At 45.1% G+C, this 26453-nt stretch overlaps 1 protein-coding gene across 11 annotated transcripts in view; it reads right to left on the bottom strand.

The window, feature by feature from the left end:
• Ptk2 (protein tyrosine kinase 2) overlaps positions 1 to 26453 on the bottom strand; it is a 223995-nt gene that overhangs the window by 61096 nt on the left and 136446 nt on the right. For 6 of the 11 annotated variants that reach the window (XM_029555008.1, XM_029555009.1, XM_008851051.3 and 3 more), the window contains 9 exons: positions 21912 to 21968; positions 20505 to 20525; positions 19373 to 19470; positions 14191 to 14275; positions 11891 to 11991; positions 9639 to 9754; positions 7793 to 7893; positions 4319 to 4408; positions 921 to 1125 (listed from right to left, as the gene is read on the bottom strand). In XM_029555008.1, coding sequence (XP_029410868.1) covers positions 921 to 1125; positions 4319 to 4408; positions 7793 to 7893; positions 9639 to 9754; positions 11891 to 11991; positions 14191 to 14275; positions 19373 to 19470; positions 20505 to 20525; positions 21912 to 21968 — 874 coding nt within the window. The remainder of the gene's footprint in view (positions 1 to 920; positions 1126 to 4318; positions 4409 to 7792; positions 7894 to 9638; positions 9755 to 11890; positions 11992 to 14190; positions 14276 to 19372; positions 19471 to 20504; positions 20526 to 21911; positions 21969 to 26453) is intronic. The other 5 variants (XM_008851064.2, XM_029555005.1, XM_029555006.1 and 2 more) reach the window with 1 other exon arrangement.

Genomic DNA, 26453 nt, shown 5'->3' with positions numbered 1-26453 from the left:
GTGAAGGCAGGTGACAGCACACACTGAGCCTAAGTGTTATATGTGTGGTCAAGTTCCTCAAGCCTGCGGAGTATGTTAAAATACAGTCTTACCCAAATGTTAGCTTGGTCTACATCTACCTAGACTGTAGTTCAATTCAATCCAATTCAGCAAACATCTTTCTGCAGTTGCCTGGTTTAGTCCTAAACCCAGCACTGAGCTGCAGGAACAAGTAGCACATGGGTGATGGCTCTCAGTTCCGCAATGTGCCAGGGACACAGACAAGCCAGCCAAGACCTCCCCAGGCCTGGAGGCAGGGAGACTATAGACGCTTCTCTGAGGGGCTTGCACAAACCTGGTCTCTATGAGAGCTCCAGGGGTCTGGAGCTGCTGGAGGCCTGGGGCCTACCAGGGCTTGGCACAAGTACCAGAACAACGATGTTTTAAATATAACAGTGGGAATACTCAAAAGGTGCCAAATGAGGGGCTATCTCTTTGGGAGACAGGGTTGATTAAGAAGTTTCCTGAAGGAAGGACTACCGGGGATGGATTCTGAAGACTGAAGAGAGTTCATCCGGTAACAAGGACAGGCAGAGAACACAGTGTGTAGAGGAGTACCAACAGTCAGGCACTGGGGAGCACCAAGTGCAGGGAGGAGACGGTGCTGTGTGAGATGAGTAGAGATGGTCACAGGTCTCCTAAAGCCCTGCCAAGCTGGAAGCCAGGGGCAAGAGGTTTGATCACAGCCAGATCTTTAGGAAGATTACTTCACTATACACTCTAGTAAGGTAATGAGACATGTAAATCACATGTCCAAGTACTCATTTACAGAAATAGCTCCACCTGAGACGCACTGCTACCGTGACCTCTGAAGATGTGACTGCAAAGGAGGAGAAGCAGCAGACTGCCCCCGCCCCAGGCCCTTGCCGCCCCACTCCTACCTGAGCTGAGCTTTAAGTTCAGTAAACCTGGGCCGCCTGCTGGGGTCATAGGCCCAGCACTTCGTCATAAGGCTGTAGAGGGTGGGAGGGCAATTTGGAGGCATTGGTAATCTTTCCCCATTTTCAATCCGACCGATCACATCATTGTTCTTCACTCCTTGAAAAGGCTTCACACCATGCATCAGTATCTCCCACATACATACACCTGTGGGGTGGGAACGAAAACAGTGCAGTGAGCTCAGCACCAAGAGAGGAACGAATGCCCAGGTTGCAGGGATGAGAGAGTCAGGTGGGAAATCTAGGCAACTTGCCTATTCATAGTGGCATTTGGTTAGTGCCAAAAATACAGGAGAATAGCAATCACTAATTGATACGGTGTGAAGAATGAAGTGTTGAATCATCACCAAGAAAAGTTGGTAAAGTCGTGAGTCGCCTTAGTGGCTTACTTCTGAAAGTTCTATTATGAAGTGGCTCACCAGCTACCATAATAGGTTCTAGCTTAGCCGATGCAAAAACAAAACAAAATTCTGAGTGACCTGTAGATAGACCCCTTGCCAACTCTAGACCACCCTGATTTTAACTAAAGTAATCCTATTGTTTAAGTCTTGAGCTTAAGAAAGTTTGAATTCCTCACCAAGATCCATAAAGGCAGTACCGTTTGGTTTCCACACTTGCATCTCAACCAAGGGCCATGACTCAAGTTCAGAAGGTGCACCTGCCCTCTGCCCTGAGAAACCAGGCATCTACCCACCATCTTTCCATACCCTAAAGAATTCACCACATCCTTTCAAACAAAGAACAAATACAGCAGCCCTGACACTAAGGTTGGTGGTTGTGACAGGGAACAGTGTGCTCGCCCAGGGTTGGAGGTCTCTCAGCATCTTGTGTCACGGCCCTCCTGACTTCTTGTGTCTCCTGGGGCATCCCAGTTCCTTTATGGAGCTTTTAAAAATAACTTAAAAATGTTTTTATTAGCATTGTTTTCTTTAAAAAAATAACAAAATTATTTTGAAAAACTTTGTATAGGTTGGAGAATTTAGAAACAAAGTGAATGGCAAACTCACATTATGACAAATTACAATGACAAATTTCACATTATTATTGAAGTTTGGTGGTACAGTTTTGTCAGTAAATGATATTCAAAAACAACAGTAGACATGTAGAATTGCAAATTTACATCCTAAAGTACAATTGCATATTTTTAGTTTGAAAATTGTATCAGTTGAGTTATTATAGCACTTTTAAACTTCCCAGACTGTGATTTTTCTCTCTAAAGTTCAATTAGGTGATTTACATTTTCTGTAGGGCACAGGTGAAGGTACACTAGTGGGAATGGGAGGGGTCTAACATCAGGCCTAGATATCCAGGACCACTAGTGGAGTCAAAACCACAGTGTGCCTCAGGGGAGGTGGGAAGTCTAGAATATCAGTCCTCCCATGACCAGAATCTGCAAATGACAAGAGACCTCCAATATCCTGAGCATAAGCCCAACACGGAGGCAAAGCCACTACCTTGTACAACCTGGGACCTCAGAGGAGGCGGCTGTGGGGAAATGCAGCCCCCCAGGGAAGGCTGAAACTGCTGCCCAGCATCGGGAAGTCCTCCACCCTCCACTCTGTGCCGCCATCAGCCTACCAGCACAGGAATGTGGAACTGTGGACTGCAGTAGAGGACCAAAGTACCAGGCTTGTGTGAAGTGACTGTAGCTCCAGCTCACAGCAGAGGACCACAGTTCTGGCTCATGGGAAGGAGGACTGCTCCAGTTCTGGGGCTGTTCTTGTGTCTATGCTTGGAAGTTCCGTCCATTTCAAGTCTACTGCTATTGCAAAACACACACTTAAAGGTGGTGCACAAGGGGAGAGACCGACTGGACGGAGTGAAATCGGCCTCTAAGGAGACAAGCCACATTGTATGTTCATTGAAAACAAATTCTGAAATTGGCCCCAAGTCTAGTGATGTCCATAATTCTAAAATAGAGCTGACAAAAGAAAGCCTTGGTGCTGAAGATTGAGCAGTTTCTTGCTGGAAACCCACAACAGTCATCAGTAACAGCAACACTGGTTGTCATGTCTCAGAACCTTGGGTAACCCAGGCACCTTTCTTTGAAATTTATACATCTCAGCTCAACAGCCACATAGACTTGCACGTCTTTAAATATCATTCTTTTAAAGTCAAATCTATGATGCCACTGATAATAAAAAACACTATTATTTTATGACAACACGCTGCCATCTTAAGCTATGAAATAATCTTCACTTATCACTTAGATTTTTATTTTACTCTTACCAAGAGCTTTTTTAACCCGTTATATATGAAAATAACAACACCCAACTGACAAAGCCCACATGAATATACCACGTACAACTGTATAAAAAAAAAAAATGCCTCAATAAATATCAAGTGTAAAATCTCAAGATATTCCCAAAATGCTAGAATGTGAAGAAACAGGCAGTTAAGACTCTGAAGTGCAGTGTTTCCCTGTGGTCTCCACAGTCAGCAACTATGGTCTCCAACATGCACCTGCATACCTGGACCCCAGAACCTTGCTAGTATTTTCTTTTGCTTACTTGCTGGTCAAAGAACTAAATGGTTATAAAACCAACAGCAAGCAGAGAGAGAAAAAAAGTGAGAACACTTGGTGTCTATGAAGTTGGTTTTATTACAGAAGAAAAAGCTACTCGAACTTAATGTATCTCTCTGAAGCAGTTTGAAACTGTACAGACCATTTCACCCAAGCCTACCCATGAGATCCACATGAATGTCAGCGCCAGGAAGAAAACACAGCATGCAGAGCAAGGGAATGGGTATCTAGTAGACACTGATACAGGAAGCTTGTGAGGAGGGGTCACCTCACATTAGATTAAGAATGAGTATTCCAGGCAGAAGGACTAACACTAGGAGGGCAGGGCGGGAAAAGTAAGGCAGTTTCTAATTAGGAAAGAATGTAAGTCTATGATGTAGAAACCTTAGAGCCACACTTCCACGCCAGTTGGGAGGTGTTCCAACAGTCCACAGAGCAGCAGCAGGAGGGTCATACTAGACATCAAAGGACAAATCACAAGAGATGAAGGGCCAGCTCCCAAGCCTTGACAGAAGCTTCAGAGTAAGGGAGCACAGGCAGACCTCTAGGCCAGCGGCTCCCCACAGAGATCTGAGTGTTGAGATACAATGAGGGCACAGAGAGGAGGAAGAAAGCACCAAGCAGATGTCCCATGGGGACAGCAGACAGCAGTGACCCAACAGGGCATTTTAGCAGCATCTGAAAGCTGCAGCACAGCACTGGGTCTGGTGATCAAAAACAAGTCTGACGAAGGACAAAGCAGCCTGCGCATTCTGAAGAGACAATGCTAACTTTACTTTGTAGACTGTGTAAATACTTTATTTAAAAAAATACTCACCAAACATCCACACGTCACTAGCTGAGGTAAAACGTCGAAAATTAATTGATTCTGGAGCCATCCATTTTATAGGCAGTTTTCCTTTGGAAGCTAGAAGATTAATTTTAGAAAATGAATTTTCCTTGTCACCTGCTTGAGAACCTAACGGAGCTGGCTGGGACTTTTAGCATCAAAATAAAAAGCTTTGGCTCTTTGAACACTGGACTTCCATTTCTCAGGGAGAATGATTCTCCATTTCCTTGGTCCTTTGAGGTAATTTGGGGTGGCAAGTAGCTAGCCTGGGTTAGAAGAGGAACCCGGATGCCCCCTACTCTTTAGTTAGGCAGTGAGCACACACAGTCCCCACGACACAGGATTCAGTGTCCTGGAGCATCTCCACCTGCAGTCAAGACCTTTGATCTACAAATGCCCCACGGATGATGAGTACATCTGGCTCTCACTGGGACAATTGGGATCCACAAAGCTGCTACAGACACAGAATCTGTGTTCCCAGGGGAAACACAGACTCATATAAACACATTTTGTGCAGATTACAATCTTAAATCCTAAAACGATTCATTTGGATAGGTTCTATTTTTTACAAACCAGGCTCAGACCCACTAACCATGCTGAGGTGGCTCCACTGACGGGAACCAGCACTGCTGGCTCTGTCTCCTGACCTAAGTCCTTTGGCTCAGACAGCAGTGCCCCATTATTGAACTTCAGGTATAGTCTTGACTGCCCTGTGCATACCTTGAATGACTACAAAGCAACTCTAGTACTAACTTGAGGAGCTGCAAACTTTAGCAGAGGTGAACAGAAAGGCTGGAACCCATGGAAACCCAGGACTGACTGCAGTTTGTATAGAGACAGAGGGGCCAAGGGAATGCAAAGAAAAACCCGATTAATGGCCCTGAAAATGCCTTCCTACCAGAGCCACAACCTCACTAGAGACTCCAACTGCTGAGTGTTACACACTGTGCTTTTCCTCAAAGGACTCTCATTCTGCAAGGCAGATGCAGAAGCACACTAAAATACATACCAGGTGAAAGAGAGAGGAAGAGCAAGGGTCAACTGCCCTGTGAACAGAGGGAAACATGCTGGGGAGAACAAAGAGGCAGGGCCCAGAGCAGGAGGAACAAACACGGGCCCCACGGGCTGCCTCTGTAAGCAGCAAGTCTCTCTGAAGACCTATAATTCTCAGAAAAACTAGCATTCTGAAGAATCCCAAGCTTCTAGAGGTTATTTACACTAACTGACCATTCTGAGAAGATGTTTACATGGATTTGCTAGATTTCTATTTTAAATAAACATTTAATGTGAAATCACTGGTCAAGTAACTTGGAATTTAGTTGTTTTTTTTTTGTTTTTCTTCTGGTCTTTTGAGACAGGGTCTCCCTGTAACCAGCTGACCTGGAACTCATTATGTAGACCAGGCTGGCCTCAAACTCACAGGAATCCGCCTGACTCTGCCTCCCAAGTGCTGGGATCAAAGGCACGTACCACCATGCCTGGATTTTTGGAATTTAGTTCTGAATTGGAATTTTAGGGGCTTGGGCTGTTAAGATTTGAGCTGAATATGAAATTTATTTGAAAATAGTAAAAACCTTTTTCTCTCTTGCTAGATGAATAAATAAAATCATCAAACAATTCTTTTATGTCAAAGGATCACAGTTGAAATACGGATGAGTTTACAGGTTATCTGGGTCCACTGGGTAGAGCACTCTGAGCCGATTGCAGAGTGTGTGTGGTATGTTGGGGACCAGACACAGGACTTCCCATACATTAGGCAGGCACTGACTTGTACCCCCAGCCCTGTCCTAGTTTGTTTCTTCATTGCTGTGACAAAACACTCTGACCACTACTAACTTGGGGAGGAAAAGGTTTATTCAGCTTACATCTCTCGGGTCACAGTTCATCTCTGAGGGAGCCCAAGGTAGGAACTCAGGGCAGGATCCTGGAGGCAGGAGCTGGAGCACAGGCCATGGAGGAACGCTGCTTTGCTGCTTACTGGATTGCTCCCCTGGCCCCTGCTCTGCCTGCTTTCTTATACAACACAGGCCCACCTGCCCGGGGTGGTACCACCCACAGTGGGCTGGGTCCTCCCACATCACTCATCAAGAAGATGCCCCTCAGACATGGCCACAGGCCAGTCCAATAGAGGCAATTCCCCGATTGAGGCTTCCTCAACCCAGGTGTGTCAAGTTGACACTAAAGCTATCCAGCACAAGCCCTGAGTGCAAATTTTGGCTAACATCAAGAAACAAAGCTCTAGTAACATTTGAAGTTTGGTGTAAAGCCGTGTCTCAGTTCTCTGGTCACTGCCCACGAGTTCAAGCCCTGGGTATGGTAGCTGTGCAATTAGAGCCTTCCAGACTCCTTTTCAAGTAGTTCAGCATCTTCACATTCACAATAGCAACTTCTGAGCAGTTTCCCCATGTCTCTGCCTGCACTGAGTGCTGCAACTCATTGCTCCGTGATCCTGATGGGTGCAGAGTTCTCTCACCTGGGGCTTTGACATGCAATTCCTAGTTCAGACCCTAAACAGCTGTGTGCTCATCTACCACCTGCACAGTCTTTTCCACAATGTGTCTTCTTTTTAAAAACATTCTATTACATTTCAGGGCTGGAAAGATGGCTCAGCAGTTAAGAGCACTAACTGCTCTTGCAGAGGACCCAGGCTCAATTCCCAGCACCCACACGGAGGCACACAACCATCCGTAACTTCAATTCCAGGGGATCTGACGCCCTCTTCTGACCTCTGCAGGCACTGCATGATACGGGCACACTTATGACACATGCAGGCATAACACTCATACACATCAAATTTAAAAATTTTTAATTATTTTATGTATGAGTTTATCTCTCCAGTCCCACAAATGTGTCTGTTTTAAGGGCACACTTCCTTTACCTCACCCTTTGACACTGCTATTTTATGACATATGTGGCTGGCAAATAGTTTCTCAAATTCTACACCTCGTCATTCATCCTCTTAACAGTCTTTATAGAAAAATGACCAATTCTAGTGGGGCAACTTATCAACTGTTTTCTTTTTATGCACCCTTGCTTTTGGTGTCATGTACAATGAATTCTAGATCACAAAGGTTTACTACATTGTTTCTTGTAACACTTTTTGCAGTTATATGTCTTGTAACTAAGTCTACAGGCCGCACTGAGTTACTTTGGGGTGAGGTTCTCCTTGAGAAGATCCAACTGTTCCAGCACCATTGGTTGACAAGGCCATTCCCCCTCCACTAAGTGGCCTGGACATTGTGACACACTGTTCATCTTTTAAAAACTATGTTAAAAATCTGGGTGTCTGGTGCACTCCATAACCCCAGCACCTGGGAGGCTGAATCAAAAGGATTACAAGTTTGAGGCCAATCCAGGCTACATAGTGAGAGACCTTATCTCAATAACCAGCCTTTACCCAACCAAAACACGAAACATTCATGATTTGGAGCCAACTTCTTAGTTGCTGTTCCAGTTTCTCACCTTTGTAGTAAGTACTGTCTTCCATGTATCGGGATAATCCAAAGTCTCCTAATTTCACACAATCATTTGAGGACACGAGAACGTTCCGAGCAGCAATGTCCCTAATAAAAAAGAATATGACAAGCTCAAATACACTATATACAGATGTTCTGGTAGGCATTTTGAAACAGCGTATGTACAGCCTAAAGAGATGTGTTAATTAAAAATATATGCAATTTCACTTTGATATGTATTCCTCCTGGTAGGTATTCACTCAAGAATGGGTTGATAGGACTGAAGAGATGGCTCAGCAGTTAAGAGCACTGGCTGCCCTTGCTGAGGACCTGGGACTGGTCCTGACAACTACTTATAACTTCAGTTCCAGGGGATTGGGAGCTCTTCTCTGGCCTTTATGGGCATCGCATGACATGAGTGAACTTTCATACACCCAAGCAAAACACACGATGCAATGTGTGTGCAAATCAATGCAAAATCAATCAAAAAATTCTTTTTTAAAAAAATATTTATTATTTTTATTTTATGTGTGTGTTATGCCTGCATGTAGGTAAGTGCACCCATGTCCTGCAATGCCCACCGAGGACAGAAGAGGCCGTCGGATCCCCTGGAACTGGAGTTAGGACAGTTGTTAGCTGCCATGTAGGTGCTGGGATTCAAACCTGAGTCTTCTACAAGAACAGTCAGTGTTCTTAATTGCTGAGCCATCTCTCAGCCCCCAATCGAAAAATTTCATTATTTGAGAATACATTTTTGCTATCCTTCATAAGGATTATTAACACAATTTTAAATAATGAAAATGCTTATCATCTTCAAAGAATCCTTTTACTGTTGCATCAGACCGAGAACCAGTGATAAGTGGTAAGGATCAGCAGCTTCAGTATTACTAAGGATTTTCTTAATTAAAAATCTCTGCCAAATGACCAGCCATGGTGACACACACCTTTGATCCCAGCACTTGGGAGGTAGAGGCACGTGGATCTCTGAGTTCCAAGCCAGTATGGTCTACATAGTGAGTTCTGGGTCAGCTGGAGCTACAAGGAGACCCTGTCTCAAAAAGACCAAAAACAAAATCTCTGCCAGTTCAGAACGAGCTCAATGATATGGTTTGCTTCAATGCTGGGTAAGAAGACAATAATGCTAACATCATCCTTAGCAAAGAAATAGTAAGAACTCAAAGAGCTCAGAGCTGCAAACTGCAACAGAAATTCTCAAGAACAAGTGTGACTGGCAATACTGTGGTGTTCTGCAAAGTCCCAGGATGTTCTCCGCTTTGAGAAACACTTCTACACATTCACTCTTCCAGTGCCAACTACCAGCTCTTGATTGTATTTGGGAAAGAAATCTATGTCCTGACAGCCATGACACTTCCCTCAGAAGGCACCATGACTTCTTAATGACCATACAGTGAGTGACTCAAACGGTACAGAAGGTCCACCTACATACAGGTACAGAAAGTCAACGTCTTTTCTTGTTTCTCATTGGTACAGTCTGAGTCTAAACGGCCCCAACAGGCAGATGTGTTAGGACACCTGGTCCCCAGCTCATGGCACTATTTTGGGACCTTGTGGAACCCTTTGGACATGGGGTCTGCCTGGCAGAAGTAGTCACTGGGGGCAGGCCTCTGCAGGCTATAGTTTTAACTTGTTCTAGTATAGTTCCTGATGCCGTAGACAGAGCTTCTTCTACCACCACTGCTGCCCCACGATGGCTGGAATCTCTCCAAACCATGAGCCAGAATGCAGCCTTCAACCCTGAAGTTGCTTCTGTGGGAGCTAGAAAAGCTAAGTGATCCATTCACTCACTGTTCACACCACTCAGAAGACAACACACAGCTCTAAGATTGTCTTACCTGTGGACAAATCTTTTGCTCTCCAGATATGCAAGTGCTGTACTGAGCTGATAGGCATACAGAATCAGGGACGCCAGACCCAGGCTGTGCTTCCTTACTTGCAAAAATGACCTCAGCTTTTGGGATGACAGCCAAGAAAAGAGAAAATTAATCAGTGACAGAGAGAGACATAACAGCACAGAAGATACTCAGTTTTAAGCTATGACTCTTCAATTCTTCCTGGGTAAAATTATGAAAGGTGCAAAATTTCACTAGCAAATGAAAAGTGAATCATTCTTTACTGGAAATTCTATTGTAAAACTAGAATCTTTATGAGTGTAGGTAAATATCTAAAAAGTGCAAAAGATGTCCAGGTGTAGTTGTGCACACCTTTAATCCCAGCACTCAGGAGGAAGATGCAGGTAGACCTCTGTACCAGCCTGGTCTATACAGTGAGGAGCTATAGGGAGACCCTGTTGCAAAGAACCAAAAACTAAAAAATTAAAAAACAACAACAACAGAACAAAAAACAAGGCCGGGCATGGTGGCGCACACCTTTAATCCCAGCACTCAGGAGGCAGAGGCAGGCAGATCTCTGTGAGTTTGAGGCCAGCCTAGTCTACATAGTGAGTTCCAGGACAGCTGGGGCTAAAAAGACCAGAAAAAAACCAAAAACCAAAAAACCCAAACAAAAGATAGCCTCAGAGAAATAAATAAAAATGAAATCATAGTATAAAGCACCACTGAACAGCAATACCTGGAGAACAAGAAGCGTGCACACCGTCTGCCTGCCTCCACCCTGGCCTCACTAAACCTCAAGGAATGTTTGAGGATCAAGACAGGAGGGGAAGAACGACTGGATAGGAGTCTGCCTTTCTCCCTCACTTGGGATGCAGAAGCCTAGAGCAGTCACACTTGGGTGTTCTCTCACTGGGCTAACCTGGCCTATCACTCACCCCATTCATTCAGACAGATGCTAACATGGGAATTTACTAACACTCCAATTCTTAAAAAAAAAAAAAAATTCAACAAATGAAAGAGAAGCATGAAGTATTTTAAGTAATAAATTGTCAAACTCCCTGTGCCGGATGCTTTAGTGTCAACTTGACACACCTGAGTTGAGGGAGCCTCAACTGGGAATTGCCTTCATTGGGCTGGCCTGTGGCCATGTCTGTGGGGCACCTTCTTGACTGCTGAGTGATGTGGGAGGGCCCAGCCCACTGTGGGTGGTGCCACCCCTGGGCAGGTGGGCCTGTGTTGCATAAGAAAGTAGGCTGAGCAGAGGCCAGGGGAGCAAGCCAGTAAGCAGAGTTCCTCCATGGCCTGTGCTCCAGCTCCTGCCTTGAGTTCCTACCTTGGGCTCCCTCAGTGATGAACTGTGACCCGGGATATGTAAGCTCAATAAACCCTTTCCTCCCCAAGCTGGTAGTGGTCAGAGTGTTTTGTCACAGCAATGGAGAACAAACTAGTAGGACACCCCCCAAAAGCAGAGGTGCGAAAAGGAGTGGTAAACCAAACCCACCATCAACCCTCCATCTCATCTGGAATGAGGAGAGAGAAGGGAAAGGGACAAAGAAAAGCAAACACTGGCCACTTCCCTGCCCCTGGAGGTCTGACTCAGCAGCCCAGGCAAGCTGAGGATCTACTTGTCTAACAAACTTCCATCTCACATTCCTCCAGGAAGAGGTGATGGCTGATTAGTCTCTGTTCATGAGAATGACAAATGACCAGTATTACTCACATGTTTCAAAGAAACTGTGACTAACAGCAGTTGGTCTGAAAGAACCTGCAAGTAACTTCTAAAATAGTTAAACTCTATAGAATCCACACTGTTTCTTATGCCCTCAAATCACTGGACTATTCTCCAGGCAAAGGCATCAGAGAGAAGAACCACGTGGGCAGCTACTGCACCTATCCCAGTGCTGGGGAGAGAACTGAGGGAATTTAATGGTGACAATTTTATTTCATTTTATTTTGAAGATGGAGGTCTCACTACGTCTTCAAGACTGGCCTCAAATGAGGAATCCTCCTGAACCTCCCAGTAAGCTTGGACTACAGATGTGTACCACTAGGCCCAGCTCAACGATGAAGTAATTTATAACATTTTCTCTGAATTTTGATTCATAATCCTCAATGAGAACTCTCTTCCCCAACTCAAGCTACAACCTATGTACTTCTGTTATGCAAGAAGGCCACCACACAGCAAGCGCAGCCTAATGGCTATGACGTGCCAGACTGCTGCCAGTCACAGGGGCTGCTTGGGATCTTGATACCTCTCCGAGAGTACACAACTCCATGATTATCCAGACGGGGTTCTCCGTGATGACTCCGATCAGCTTCACAATGTGAGGATGGTCAAACTGACGCATTGTTACTGGGGGAAAAAGTGGTCTCCAATTAATCTTTTGAATTTTTTTAGTTTTTCTAGACTAGATCAATTGACACACACAGGGCTGAAGGCACAGGAATGTTGTGCTCAATGCCACAGGCCAGTCCTGGTTGTATGTGGGTGAAAGCTGGCACCAGAAGGGCCCATGGCACAATATAAAACCGACTCCAGGAAGAGTATAAGGTGACAAGACCGTGAAGAATATCTTCTCCTTCTACAGAAAGAACTGACAAAGGGCCAACTCTCTAGACTGTCCTCTGGAACCTCAATGAAGTAGGATTGTGTGATCCATTTCCTAGGCAACATGCTGTATAAAAAACCATTCTTTTTTTTTGGTCTTTTTGAGACAGGGTTCCCCCGTAGCCCCAGCTGGCCTGGAACTCATGTAGACCAGGCTGGCCTTGATCTCACAGAGATCTGCCTGCCTCTGCCTCCCAAGTGCTGGGATTAAAGGCGTGTGCCACCACACCCAGCTAAAAAAACCACTCTTAATTCATGGGCTGCTAGGGAAATGAGGTGGGATGACACAACAGCCACCTGGAAAGAAGCCAGGGAGGCACTTCCTTGAGTGTGCTGGTGCTCCTTCTGGCCAAGAACCATGCGCAGAGGCTACTACAGGGTCTTGGATCCTGAGCAGACATGGCTCCTCGCCCACTGTAGCCTTCCTCTTTTGCACATAACTGGCTGTTCTGGGGCGGTGAGGCTAACGACCATTTCCCACACAGCTGCGAAGATGTTTGTGCAAGAGAAACACTGGAGTTTTTTCTTTAAGTCTGGCTGTATAATACAGGCCTGTCTGGAGCTTGTGATCCTCCTGCCTGTTTTCTGAGTGCCAGGTTTACAGGTGTGGGCCACTATACCTGCTAATTAATGATTTTATTACCCTCTACTCTGTTTTCCCTCTCTACTGTATCAACAGAAAAATGTTAACTGACATATAAGTGAGCTCCCGTGAAAATCTGAATTCGTTTGGTAACTTTCCCAGGACTTCCCTAAGGATCTTCTGAGGCAGCAGCCAAGTAAAAGGAAGCAGGGTTAATCTGACCTGACTAGGTCTGCAAGTCTGTAACTGATTTCTGTAATGGTGTCCTACAAAATCACAATACGGTCACCGTTAAGAATAATTTTAGGAAAGGAAAAACAAATTTTAAAATATGTGCTTGTAAAGAAAATACAACGTACAAAAATTTCTCCCAAAGTAAAAAAGCAGGGCGCCAGGTCCGAAGAGTTGGTCGGCTGTTCTTTGACCTAGGTACTTGAGAAACATCTAGCTAGACAAAAGCTACTGACTAGGCCTCTTCCTATTCTCTTATACTGAGGAACAGGAGTAAGGATGTGCCCAACAGACAGCGAATTGCTGGGTGGATAGGTGAAGAAGCTACTGAGATGCAAAGTGGAAGGTAGGAAACTCAATGTTCATGTCATGAACAGCACTAAGGTTCGGTCCTGTGACTAACATATGCCGACTGCCTTCGCCAGGCATTTTATGTATTTAATCATGTACTCTTGAGATGAACAGAACAGAGGAAGCAGAGAGTACCAAGGTGAGATATACTTAGGTACAGTGGCCAGAAAAGGGCTGTGCAGGTGACTGTGTGTATGTGTGAGGGATGGGAGGATACATATGCTTGAAGGACAAGGAGGGACAAGCATGAAGGGAGGTAAGGGATCCTACTCCCCACCACTTTCCTTTAAAGAATGCAAAGCTTGGCTTCAGCACACCTATGCCAAGGGGCTGCAGGTGGGGAAATCATTTTTTGGCTAGTCACCTGGGAAGCTGACACAGGAGTTCTCTGCTGGGGTTTCTATTTCTGAAGGATTGGGACCAGTCACTGGCTCACCAGCAGCTCACGAGCTTCATCGGGTCAGTCAGGGCCTATGTTTGCCTTGCTTACCCCTGAATGCACAGGGCCTGGCAGTAGGCAGTGTCTGGGCTGGGCTATTAAATGCACATGCACCAATTTCAGGGCAGAGATGCTGAGAGCCACAAGTAGCAGGGCAGAAAGGGGAGAGTGTCATCTACAGTTACGTGTAAAAAACCCTGACCTGGGAAGTATGCCAAACACAGTGTTTTTCAAGGTGAACAATAAATGTCTCACAAAAGCAAAAACATCTTTTTCTTAAGAGTTTTGGTTTCATATAGAAAGTCAAATGGAGTCCCACAAAATAAGTCTAGAAACTTACAGGCTTCTTGAAGGAATTTCTCTCTCACACTGTCCGAAGTACAATTCTTACATGTTTTAATTGCAACAGCCAAAGCTGGATTCTCCTGTGTAAAGGAAAATACAGAATCACACACACAGACAAAAACGGCTCTCTACATCAGTCAATATACACATCCATGGAAAGCTGTCTATTTGTAACTGTGGGATTCAGAACCAAACAAAAGTGGAACTATAAAATCTAAAAACACAGTTTAAGTAACACTATTCTGTATGAAATCCCTGGAGAGAAAAAAACGAACATCCACGTGAGATGGCAGGCACATCACTTATCACAGCACTGGTGCCGAGTGCATCTGCACCATGAGGGCTACTGCACTGGGTACTAGGTTCTCACCAGTCAACAGGTGCAAGGGTCCCTGCTCTAGGTCAGCTCACATTCCAGTGGAAAACAGCCACGATAAACAGGCATTTCAGAAAGTGTTACAACAGCATTACTGGAGACAGGAAATAGACCACTTTATTTATTTATTTATTTATTTAGTTTTTGGTCTTTTTGAGACGGGATCTCCCCGTAGCCCCAGCTGTCCTGGAACTCACAGAGATCGGCCTGCCTCTACCTCCCAAGTGCTGGGATTAAAGGTGTGCGCCACCACGCCCGGCCCATTTACATTTATTTTATGTGTATGAGTGTTTTGCCTGCTTGTATGTAAGTCCACCCAAGTCACACAATGTCCAAGGAGGTCAGAAGAGGGCATCAGATGCCCTTGGAACTGGAGTTATGGATGGTTGTTAGCTGCCACATGGGTGCTGGGAATGGAACCCAGGTCCTCTGCAAGAGCTCTGAACTATTGAGCCATCCCTCCAGCCCTGAGGATGAAGATATTAGACACAAGGCCAAGGTGGAGCTACTAAGTAGCACAGCCAAAAGAAGAGTGTATGTGGGCTAGTGAGACTACAGCAACACAGCCTGAGGTAGAGAACATGGAGCCAGAGGAACCAGGGATCCAGGCCCAGGGGAGTCTCCCGGGCTAATAAAGACACGGCTTTTACTCCAAGGGAAACTGGAGCTGGGTGCAGCCTGGACGTTTGATTTTGTTTTGGTTTTTGAGACAGGGTCTTCCTGTAGCCCCAACTGGCCTGGAACTCGCTATGGAGACCAAGCTGGCCTTGATCTCACAGATTCACCTTTATGTCTCCTGCTTGGATTAAAGGCATGCATCATTGCACCCAGCCATTGTTGACTTTTGAGACAGGCTCTTACTCTGCAGGCCCAGGGTAGTCTCAAATTAGCGCAATCCTCCTGCCCCAGCCTCTCAGGAGCTAAGATTATAGGTGTCAACCACCACCCCTGACTGAACCTATGGCTCTAGATGGCCCCTTCTGCTGCCGAGATGCTGTGGAGGCGAAGCTGGGCACCGGGAGTTGCGTAGGAGGCTACTGCTCAAGTGGCAGCAATGGTGGCTTGGTCGGAGGGCGGCTGTGGAGGTGGCGAGCAGGGATGTGTGTTTGGATTTGTTCCTACACACATCCTCTTGGTGGGCAATGAGAGAGTGAATTCAGGGTTTTGGTTAGAGAAACTGGAGGAAAAGACCAAAAGCTGGTGATCTCTGAAACACAAGGGAGAAATTGCCGGAGACTTTGAGCAAATCAGGGCTTGGAATGGGTCAGCTAGGGCAGCACAAGCTATTCTATGGGGCTTGATACCATCTCTGCCAGAACCATCCATTATGCTTGCCTTCTGTGACTGAGCAAAAAAGAGGAGGGGAAGAAAGGAGAGTAGGAAGATTTATAAAGGCTCAGCTAAAGCCTAGTCACACCGCAGCCCCAATCACTACTACTAGATTCCTTTCAAAGAAGCTCTCCCCTGCCTCCCTGAAACATATGGATGAATCAGGCAGGCAGAAGTACACCTCATATGTTGCAGTATGATGGGGCTGCGAATCCTTTGGACTCCCGCTACCTCTGTCCTTTCTTGGTAGGGGCTAGGTGGTATCATCAGACAAGTGTGAAGAGAACTGGGCCTTTTGGTTCCCATGGAGCTACATGATCTGTGCTTGATTTCCTTGGCGGGCTAAGCATTTCTGTGCTCATGCAGGCTTCCTCCTGGGCTATGCTATTTTCTTTTGAGAATCAATGAGGGGTGGAGGCCATGCACTCTGAACATGAGTCAACAGAGGCTGGAAGGTGTGGTAGCTGTAGGAGGGGCAGGTGCTTTCCTTCCCTGGCTGCTTTAAGAGTGAATCAGGGCAAAATGCAGTTATCTAAAGCAGCAGGAGCCACTGGCCCCAGCTGGGAGAGAGCTACCACTTGTCACAAGATTTGAAATGGTGCCTGCGTTTTCTTGAGTGCCAAGCTTCTCCGAGAACCTGCAGCTCCACAAAGGTGGTGAGCTAGTTCCCTAAGTATCAGTCACAGTCAGGAAGGACTGGACTTAGGACACCTGCGAAGACAAGCACCTCATGCCTTTTCAGTTTTGGGAAACGCTGATTCAGTCCCAGGACTCCAGTGCTTCGGACATACTGATCCTCACCTGGCACCTCATCCTAACTTCTCTTTGAGCCCAGATTCATATATGAGAACTACTCATTCCCCAAGTTCCACTTGAAGGTGCAAAGTTATTTTTAAGGTAATATGACCAAAACACAACTTGAGATAGCATACTGTAAGAGTGATCTTTTTTCTTTTTAGACAGGGTCTCCCTGTAGCCCCAGCTGGCCTGGAACAAACTATGTAGACCAGGCTGGCCTTGAATTCAGAGATATCCACCTGCTTCTGTTTCCCCCAAGTATTGGGATTAAAGGTATGCACCACCACACCAGGCTGTAAGGGTGAATTTCATGTGCCACTTGATTGGGTCATGAGGTACAGAGATATATGATTCAAAATTTTTCTGAATGTTTCTGAGGTGGTTTTTGGATGAGTTTAATTTCTGGCTGCTTTTGTTTAAAAAAAAAAAAAAAAAAAAAAAAAAAAGAGGCTGCACACTGGGCGTGGTGGCGCACGCCTTTAATCCCAGCACTTGGGAGGCAGAGGCAGGCGGATCTTTGTGAGTTCAAGGCCAGCCTGGTCTACATAGTGAGTTCTAGGACAGCTGGGACTACAGGGAGACCCTGTCTCAAAAACACCAAAAACAAACAAACAACTAAATAAATAAAGGCTGCATATAGCCAGGCATGGTGGCACACACCTTTAATCCCAGCACTCAAGAGGGAGAGGCAGGTACTCTCTGTGAATTTAAGGCCAGCCTGGTCTATGTCTCTGTGAGTTCCAGGCCAGCTAGAGCTACAGGGGAGACCTTATCTCAAAAAGACCAAAAAAAAAAAAAAAAAAAAAAGCTGTGCTTGACCCTACAACCCTCTTGCCAGGCCTCCTGAGTGCTGGCAGCACAGGCGTGTACCTCTATACCTGATTCACAAATGAACTGCCATCCAACTTGGTGGACTGCTCTCTCAAGTGGGTGGGCACACCACCAAGACTCCCACAGGGAGGTGGGAACTAAGGGTCTATGGAACACCATCACTGGAGCTCCTGAAGCAGGGATACGGAGTTAGTTACTTGTGCCACTATGACTTTATCATAGCCATACCTCTGCACCTCACAGCATTTTCATTTTTAAAAAAGTTTCTTGAGCTGGGTATAGCGGCACACGCTTTTAATCCCAGCACTTGGAAAGCAGAGACAGGCAGATCTCTGTGAGTTTGAGGCCATACGGTCTATGTAGAGAGTTCCAGGTGAGCTAAGGCTACAGGGAGACTCTGTCTCAAAAAACAAAAGACAAAGCCCAGAAGGTTCCTGGACAAGTATACAGTGTACTTCTGAAAATCATCAATCTAGAAAGAAAAAAGACATTCAATAACAGGCCCTGGAGAAGATATGGAGGTATTGGCCAGCAGGCGTGGGAAATGGAGAGTGCCTTGAAAAACTGTTTGGCAACTTGTCAAAAAGTTAAACATAGCTACCGTATTAGGAAGTTACACACATCAGTGCTCGTGACAGCATTTTAATAACCAGGAAATGAAAAGATACTAGATGTTCAACAAGTAAAGAATGGGTAAATAAAAGGTTATGGTGCATGTGTGCAAAGGACAATCATATGGTGATGAAAAGCAAGACTGCATGTGACATACTTCCACTCCCATGAAGTACCCACAATAGGTAGACAAAGAGAAAGGGGACCAGCAGTGGCCAGAGACTGGAAAGGGAGGTGGAAGCAGGACTGGAACCACTGGTGGGTGTTGTGATGGATGGCTTCAGTGAGCAATGACAGAGCTGGGAAAAGGGATTCTCAATTGGGGAACTTCCTAGGTCAGACTGACCTGTGGCCATGTCTGTGAGGCATTTTCTTGATGGTTGAGTGATATGGGAAGGCCCAGCCCACTGTGGGCCACATCAACTCTGCACAGGTGGTCCTAGGTTGAATAAGAAAGCAGCTGAACACAGGCCAGGGAGCAAGCCAGGAAGCAGCACTCCTCCAGGGTCTGTGCTTCAGCTCCTGCCTGCAAGTTCCTACTCTGGCTTCTCTTGATGATGGACTATGAGCCATAAGCCAAATCATTTTCTCTCCAAGTTGTTTTTGGTCAGTATTTTATCAGAACAGAAGAGAAGCTAATTAGAACAGGTATCAATTTTTTAGGTAAAATAAAGGTTCTAACCAGGTGTACTGGCACACACCTTTAATCTCATCACTCAGGAGGCAGAAGCAGGTGGAGCTCTGTGAGTTCAAGGCCAACCTGGTCTACATAATTTGTTCCAGACTAGCTGAGGCTACAGGGAGACCCTGCCTCAAAAAGCCAAAAGAGCCAAAAAGCCAAAAAAAAAAAAGTGTTCTAAACTTGATGACAGTAAGAACCACACAATTCTGAAAATATACAAATTTACCTATTTAGAGGGTCAATCACAGCCTGTCTTGTCTTAAGAAACACAGCGCACAGGAGTGATGATCTGACCTGGACTATCACTTGCAGAGTACACTGATGATGACACAGGCCAAATAAGCAGGGAGTGAAGGTAGACCTGCTCCTGCGCTGACTTCATTTTTGACAAATATTTCTGCACTTATCAACCAAGTGGATATGTACAGTGAGCTTCAAAAGAGGTAAGTGCAAATACCTAGAAAACTACTAAGGACTCAGGAAATCAAGAGGTAATATACATTCAGCAGTGCAAATACAGCACAGGTTTTGTTAGTCTGCAAGACTTACTGGGCTCAGATACACGCCTTGATGTACATCTCCAAACTGGCCTTCTCCAATACAGCGTCCAAGCTCTATTCTTTCTCTTTGAATTTCATAATCCCTGGCTGCAAAACATGATCCACACATGAATAAATGTGTGCAATGTTCCAAATGTGGAAATAACACAATACACGTTTTATTTCAGTACCATCCATCAATAAAAATTTCGTCTGTAGCATATCAACACATAAAAGTTCTGAGAAGAGTGGAATTCTCTTAAACATAAATTATCTGCAGAAGAACGTCTGCATCAATCAATCATGGTTTTGGCTGAAACACCAGACAATGAGTTCCACTAAGGACAGTTTTTTTTCCCCATACTCTTTGAATCTCTGATTTTTAAATAATTGCTCAAAGTATTAAGTTATATGCATAATTAATAATCACTATTGGTTTAGGTATTAATATATGAAGGCTATAAAAAGCTATTTAAAGCAATTATTTTATAGTAACTAAGGTTTGTTAAGTATGGAAACATTAAACTGTGTCACAAGTAAGCTTTATGTTGTAAAAGTTTAAGAGTTTTCCACATCATTATAATCCTACCTCTAGATTATTTATGGAGCTAAAAGAGTTTTAAAGAGGTAGTTTCCAAAAATGAATTTCAAAATCAGGTGACTGAGAATCAAGGCTGAATACAACAGTATACAGATTTGAGAGTATATACTTCCAATTAATACATTAAATTTTGAGTTACAGGAAGTTACTCAGTAGGCTGCTGATGTACATGGATTTTTAAATGGATTTATAAAACATCCAGTAGTTACACAGAAAATTGAAATTCTAATTTAATTAGCTACTTGGATTTATTTCAAGTGTGAAAATGCCTTCACCAAGTGCTCCATTGGTGGCACCAGCAGCAGGACCGTAAGGATTTAAAAACGTCCCCCAGGTCATCCCATAAAGCCAGGCATCATCCAACCCAAACTTTAGGCAGCTATTTTCCTCTTTAAAATCACTTTAGCTAGTAATCACTGATTTAACAGTATGAGTACCCAACAGCAAAGTTTAAAAGTAAGTTAACTGAAAACGGAAACACCCGTATCGTTCCATGGTGGAAATTGCAAGCAAATGCAGTTATGTCAAAGGACCCTGTTACCTTCGTCTATTCCATAGCTCTCTGTATTGCAATTAAGAGAGAAAAAAAATTGAAGACCTTGCTTAGAAGTGACTAATGACAACCAGGTTAACAACAGCAAACTTGGAGCAGACATTTCAATCCTAGTTACTTATTTCAAGAACAAATGAATAAAAATAAGAAACAAGACATGTAAAATCTAAACATCCATGAGTTAATGCAAAGGTACTTAAGCAATGCCTTAAATCCGCATTTCATACATCACTACTTTAAACTCATTCTTGTGAGGTTTGGATAAAAGACATCTACGTTAGACATTTACCACTCAACTACGAATAAATCATACGCAAATGGGGCTTCTCTGCAGAAACAGAAAAATGACCAAACAGCTAGCCGAAAAGGTAAATGTAAACCAAAGCAATTCTCTGAGGTGCTCCTAGGAGTCCACGCCTATATGTAGGCACCTCAGCTCCTGCCTACAGCCCCACCACCCTAATGACAAAGGCAGGTGGGCACATTCAGGAAACGCCAGACTCAGAAGCCTGGCTATTTTCCTTTTATTTTGGCAGTATCGCCTCAATGCACACAGAAAAGCCAAATACTTCTGAAAGACTATACAGTAAAGAGTAAATAACCTCGTTAGCTCTTAAAATATATAAAGTCACACCATTTTGATTTCTAGTTAATTTCTAAGGTTTCTGGAGCCCAAGAGGCAGAGTCGAATTATTTATTTAGTATAATAAAATGAGAATTCAGGGCTTACTGGGCTTATCCCAGTCAAGAAATGGGTGTGGTGGCACATGCCTTTAAGAGCAGCTCTCCGAGAGGCAGGAGCAGGCAGGTTTTTATGAGACCAAGGCCAGCCTGATCTACACTGTGAGGGCCAGGACAGTCCGAACTACACAGCGAGACCCTGCCTCAAAAAAGGAAAGAAAGGGGGACAATACATTCCAAGGCATGGTGTACAGAGCTTCCTCCACCAATAAGTTGCACAGTTGCCCTGGAGAAGAGACGCTGATACATCCAAGCTGGAAGAAGGCCATCCAAGGTTCTGTTGTCCCCCCACCCCACCCCCGAGCTCCTCCTAGGCTGCTGTGTGGACTGAGGCTTTACATTCTGGAAACAACAGCAACAAGGAACAATTTCAAAGGGAAAATGCAGCAAACAATGTGCACATGCATTTAAACGTAAAGCGGTACTGATTTTCTACAGAGGGAAAGTAACCAGTGAAGGATCTGTTAACACAGAGCCAGCAAATGAGATAAAAAACCCTATAGCTGAACTGAATTACTTCAAATATTTGTGTTTCAGGTTTCTGACTAAAGTGAACACACAGAGAATTTCACCTAAAGGTTGAATGAACATGTCTGTTCAGCACCCAAGTGACAGGAAAGTATCTAGCTCTTCACTGAGGAGCAGTCTACTCACTTGAGGGCATGGTGTATGTGTCTTCCTCATCGATGATCTCCGCATAGTCGTCCGTCTCTGTTTAAAAGGAAACAGGTTGGAGAGCTCAGGTGCTGGACTGCTTGGCCATCAATATAATTTCAAAAAGCAAAATAATTTGCCTAAAATCCACATGGTATAAATATCCTCAAAATACTAGTGCTCAGATTTGGCTCCTATGATTAATTTATGGAGAGAAAAGTGACATCAAGGCCCAATTTGTCATCACACATGCAAGCAGACCAGATCAGACAGGCTAACACAGAGAGTCCGTGTGAAAACTAGAAAGACGTGAAGTAAAATACTATAACCTGCTGACCACAAAGCTTTTCCTTGACCTACAAAACACATTAGGTACCATCCTGCAGCTGCCAGGGTTCCCAAACAGATGGGCATCTAGCCCCCAAGCCCAGTGCACCCTAACCATCAGATGGGCATCTAGCCCCCAAGCCTGGTGCACCCTAACCATCAGATGGGCATCTAGCCCCCAAGCCCAGTGCACCCTAACCATCAGTGGACACACCTGACAGCATAGCTGCACAGTGAAGACCCAATCTCTGAGGAGACTGAACTAGGCTGATTTAATTGTTCAGGGTAAAAATACAATCCAGGAATGTATCTTACGGTCCTTTTTCACTCAGGCAAAAGATCTGACAAAACAAACAGCATGTAAAAATGAGTTAAAAAAACAACAACAACAACACACACAACTCCAGGACTTGGGTGTTTTCGCTCCTTTTAGCAACGCAGCAACTTCAAACCTGCCATGCTATCAGTGGAAAAGTTAAAAAAAAAAAAAAAGGAATGTGATAGGGCTGGAGCGATGGCTCAGCAGTTAAGAGCACTGGCTGCTCTTGCAGAGAACCTGGTTTGATTTCCAGCACCCACATGATGACTAACAGTTGTCTTTAACTCCAATTCCAGGGGATCCAATGCCCTCTTCTGACCTCTGAGGGTACTGCACAACATGGGTACACTTACACACATGCAAACACTCATATACATAAAATAAAAAATTAAAAAGTAGTCATGTAAACATCACCAATGTCGAAAAAGTCTCATCCATTCTGTTCTACTTTCTGGAAAAAGACTTCCCTGCTGGCCATTCCTAGGGGCCAAAGAGGACCTGCCATGTCCCTGATAAAACCCTGGGAGAGCACGGCCTGAGCTCTGCACAGGTCTAGGAAGTTGCGAGTGCTTTCTCCTACAGCACCAATGCTATTAAAAGCACAGAAGCCAATAAAACTGGAGAAGGCCCTTTACATGGGCTAGGGTGTCAATCACTGCGCATCCTGCTGTGGCATTATCACTTAGATCAAAACTCCAACTAGGGGCTGGAGAGACGGTTCAGAGGTTAAAGAGTACTGGCTGCTCTTGCAGAGGACCAGGGTTTGGTTCTCAGCACCCACACGGTGACTAACAACTGCCCGTAACTCCAGCTTCAGGGGAATACAACACCCTCTTCTGACTTCTGTAGGCATCGCATGACATAAGTACACTCACATACATGTAGGCAATACACTCATATACATGAAATAAAAAATAATATTTTTAAAAACTCCAACAAGAGTCCAGGTTGTGGTTTTTTTTTAAAGTCTTTTTTTTTTAAGTCTTTTTTAGAGACAAGGTTTCCCTGTAGCTCCAGCTGGCCTGGAACTTACTATGTAGACCAGGCTGGCCTTGCACTCAAGAGATCCACCTGCCTCTGCCTTCGGAGTGCTTGGATTAAAGGCGTGCGCCACCACGCCCAGCGAAGAGTCCAGTTTTTAATGTGTAATCAGCATCAGAAGTGATTTAAAAAAAAATAGGTCTGCTTGGCCAAACAGCATCAATAAATCAACTCCTAGATGACAGACAGATGGATGCTCTATACTGTTCTTACATGTTTAAAACACTGCTTTTAGGATTAAAGATAAGTTTTAATGCACCTGAAACCTGACCTTCTCCTAGCTCCCCATTTCTACCTCTTATGTTCTCACTGAACACTGAGCACAGTGCACTGGCACCCAGCAGGCCTGCAGTTTTGCTCTTGGGTTACCTCAAGGAAGACAATGGAGGGCAACAGGGCTGCTCAAGGCACCTTAACACCAAGCCTAGGCATGGAGGCGTCTACTCCAACGGCTGAGACTATGAAGATGTCACGTCGTAGGTGGGTGTCTGCAAACTGTCGTCTGTTCTGTAATGAGGTGGACCCCTTTTCACCACACTGCCCTAGCAACTGAATGCAACCAAGGCCACTGCAGCACAGCGGTAAGGGCCGCAGGAGACCACAGTGAGTCTGCCCAAAGCTAACCCTCTCAGGCAACGGGATTCTACTGTCTCAATGGAGACGGCAGAAAGCAGAAGACAGCAGCAATGGCAGTGACCTTGTGCTGTTAATCTTCTGTCAACACAAACGAGACTCCTGGGAAGAGAAAACCTCAACTCAGGAATTTCCTCCATTGGATTGGTCTGTGGCAGTGTCTGTGAGGCATTTTCTTAATTGCTGATTGACGGAGGAGGGCCCAGCCCACCGGAGCAGTGCCACCCCTGGACAGGTGGGAGCAAGCTGGTAAGTAGTGTTCTGCCATGGTCTCTGCTTCAGCCTGTCTCTCTGGGCTCCTGTCCTGCCTTCCCTCAAGGATGGAGTGTAACGTCTAAGCCAAAATAAACCCTTTCTTACCCCAAGTTGGTTTTGGTCAGTGTTGTAGCACAGCAACAGAAACCAAACTACAAGGCTCAACTGAGCCTTACCGCGTCCTAAAGTTCATGTGTGCACAGAGACTTTCGGGTTTGTGCCACTGTGTCTCAGTTCAGAGCCCTCCTCAAACAATTCTGTCCCCATTCCTACAGTTCTTAACCACTTCCCTGATATCCTCCTCTTACTGCCTTTAACTACCTCATACTAATCTGCTTCTTTGATACCTGTCTGTCTACCTCTCCAGAACCCAAAGTCCACACTACAGCAGAACCCCCAGGTATCTTGTCAATGTCCTCAGCATTTAGAGCAGCGCCTGGTGCAGAGCAGGAGTTAAGGAGGTGGGTGCCGAACAATCAGGCTGAATAGGTGGTAACACCACAGGAAACACCACAGTGGATTCCCAGGAACTAAGAAGACTGTGCAAGGCTGCAGGCAGGAAGCAGCAGGGCAGGCTGCACCTGGGACAAGGCACATGTGACCTGTGGGGCATCAGTTTACCTGCCTATGCTGCAGGTACGTCTTCCTTCATTCAACAGAGCAGCACCTGTGGGGTTAGAGCTGGAGTTCCTGTCTGCTCCGATCACTCAGAGTTTGACTCAAATGTCTCCAGGACTGTCTCATAAAACTCCCAAGAGAGACACCAATCCCTGAAATAATTCCAAAGCAAGTGGCTTATACGCAACAGATAAGCACCAACTTGGATTTGGGAAAATAATAGCGCCTACATTTCAATTAACTCACAAAATCACAGGAAGGGATCTGCATGCCAGGCAAGGTGGCTTACTCGTGATGTCATAGTATTCTGGAGGTGGAAGCAGGAGGCTCAACCATGAGTGTGAGGCCATTCTGAGCTAGACACTGAAACCCAAGAAAAAAAAAGTGCTTGTACACTTTCTAAAAAGTTATACATGTTCTATATGAAGTAGACAGGTTGTCAAAGCTCTCTTCCAGTACTTTTCAGAGGGGTTTACACAGAGAAGAGCTATACTGTGGAAAGTACACAGACCAGGGAAGGTCTGTACCACTATGCTTACAAGTTTCAAGTAGTGATTCTGGGCACAGTTCTCTAAAAACTCTTTGCTACTGACTTGATTATATTTTGCTTGTCTTTCCTACCTTTAGGGATTTGTAGGTCAGTACGACATGGGGATCGAGGATGAGCTGCATATTCGAGGTCCCTGGAACACTGCAGATGCCACCTCAAAACCATCCCTAAACAATGCTATCATAGGAGGAAAATTAAGGGAGAAAGGAAATGGCTCAGAGATCTGAGCACAAACAACAGAACCTGGATCTACTTTCTCCATTTGATGGGGATCAGGACAGCATGACTTCATCAGTCCTCAGCAGAATTCAGAGGGGGTAGAAGCTGAAAACCTGAGGCGGGTAGGTCTCACAAAGCTCTGCAACAGAGCCTAGGCTTTGAGGTACCACACACAGTCTTTCTGTCTTTCACAAAATGCATGGAAGGTTTATTTGTGAGACCAGGCAGCCCTTTGCTTTGAGGGTATCAAAGTTATATATTTGGGTCACCATTTTTGTCCAGGGACTTTCACAGAAAAGCTGGTAAAGACTTGTGCACCTGGGAGACCATTTGAGGATGCTGGACCTGTCAGGTGTAGGGGTGCATATCCCTGTACCACAGCTTCTTCAGAAAGCAGAAGTGGCAGGAGCATCTGGGCCCAGGAGTTTGAGGCCAAGGTGGGCAGAGCAAGGCCTTGTCTCAAAAATAAACAAATATATAAACTTTCAAGAGGGTTGGCTGGGGAAGTGAATCAGTTGTCTGTCTAGCATGTAAAAAGTCCCGATTTTGGTCCCTAGCACCACATAACATTGGGCATGGT

Source organism: Nannospalax galili, unplaced genomic scaffold, assembly GCF_000622305.1.
Source record: "Nannospalax galili isolate Female #2095 unplaced genomic scaffold, S.galili_v1.0 scaffold525, whole genome shotgun sequence".
Classification (NCBI taxonomy): domain Eukaryota; kingdom Metazoa; phylum Chordata; class Mammalia; order Rodentia; family Spalacidae; genus Nannospalax; species Nannospalax galili.
This window is presented reverse-complemented; position numbering and strand designations above follow the sequence as displayed.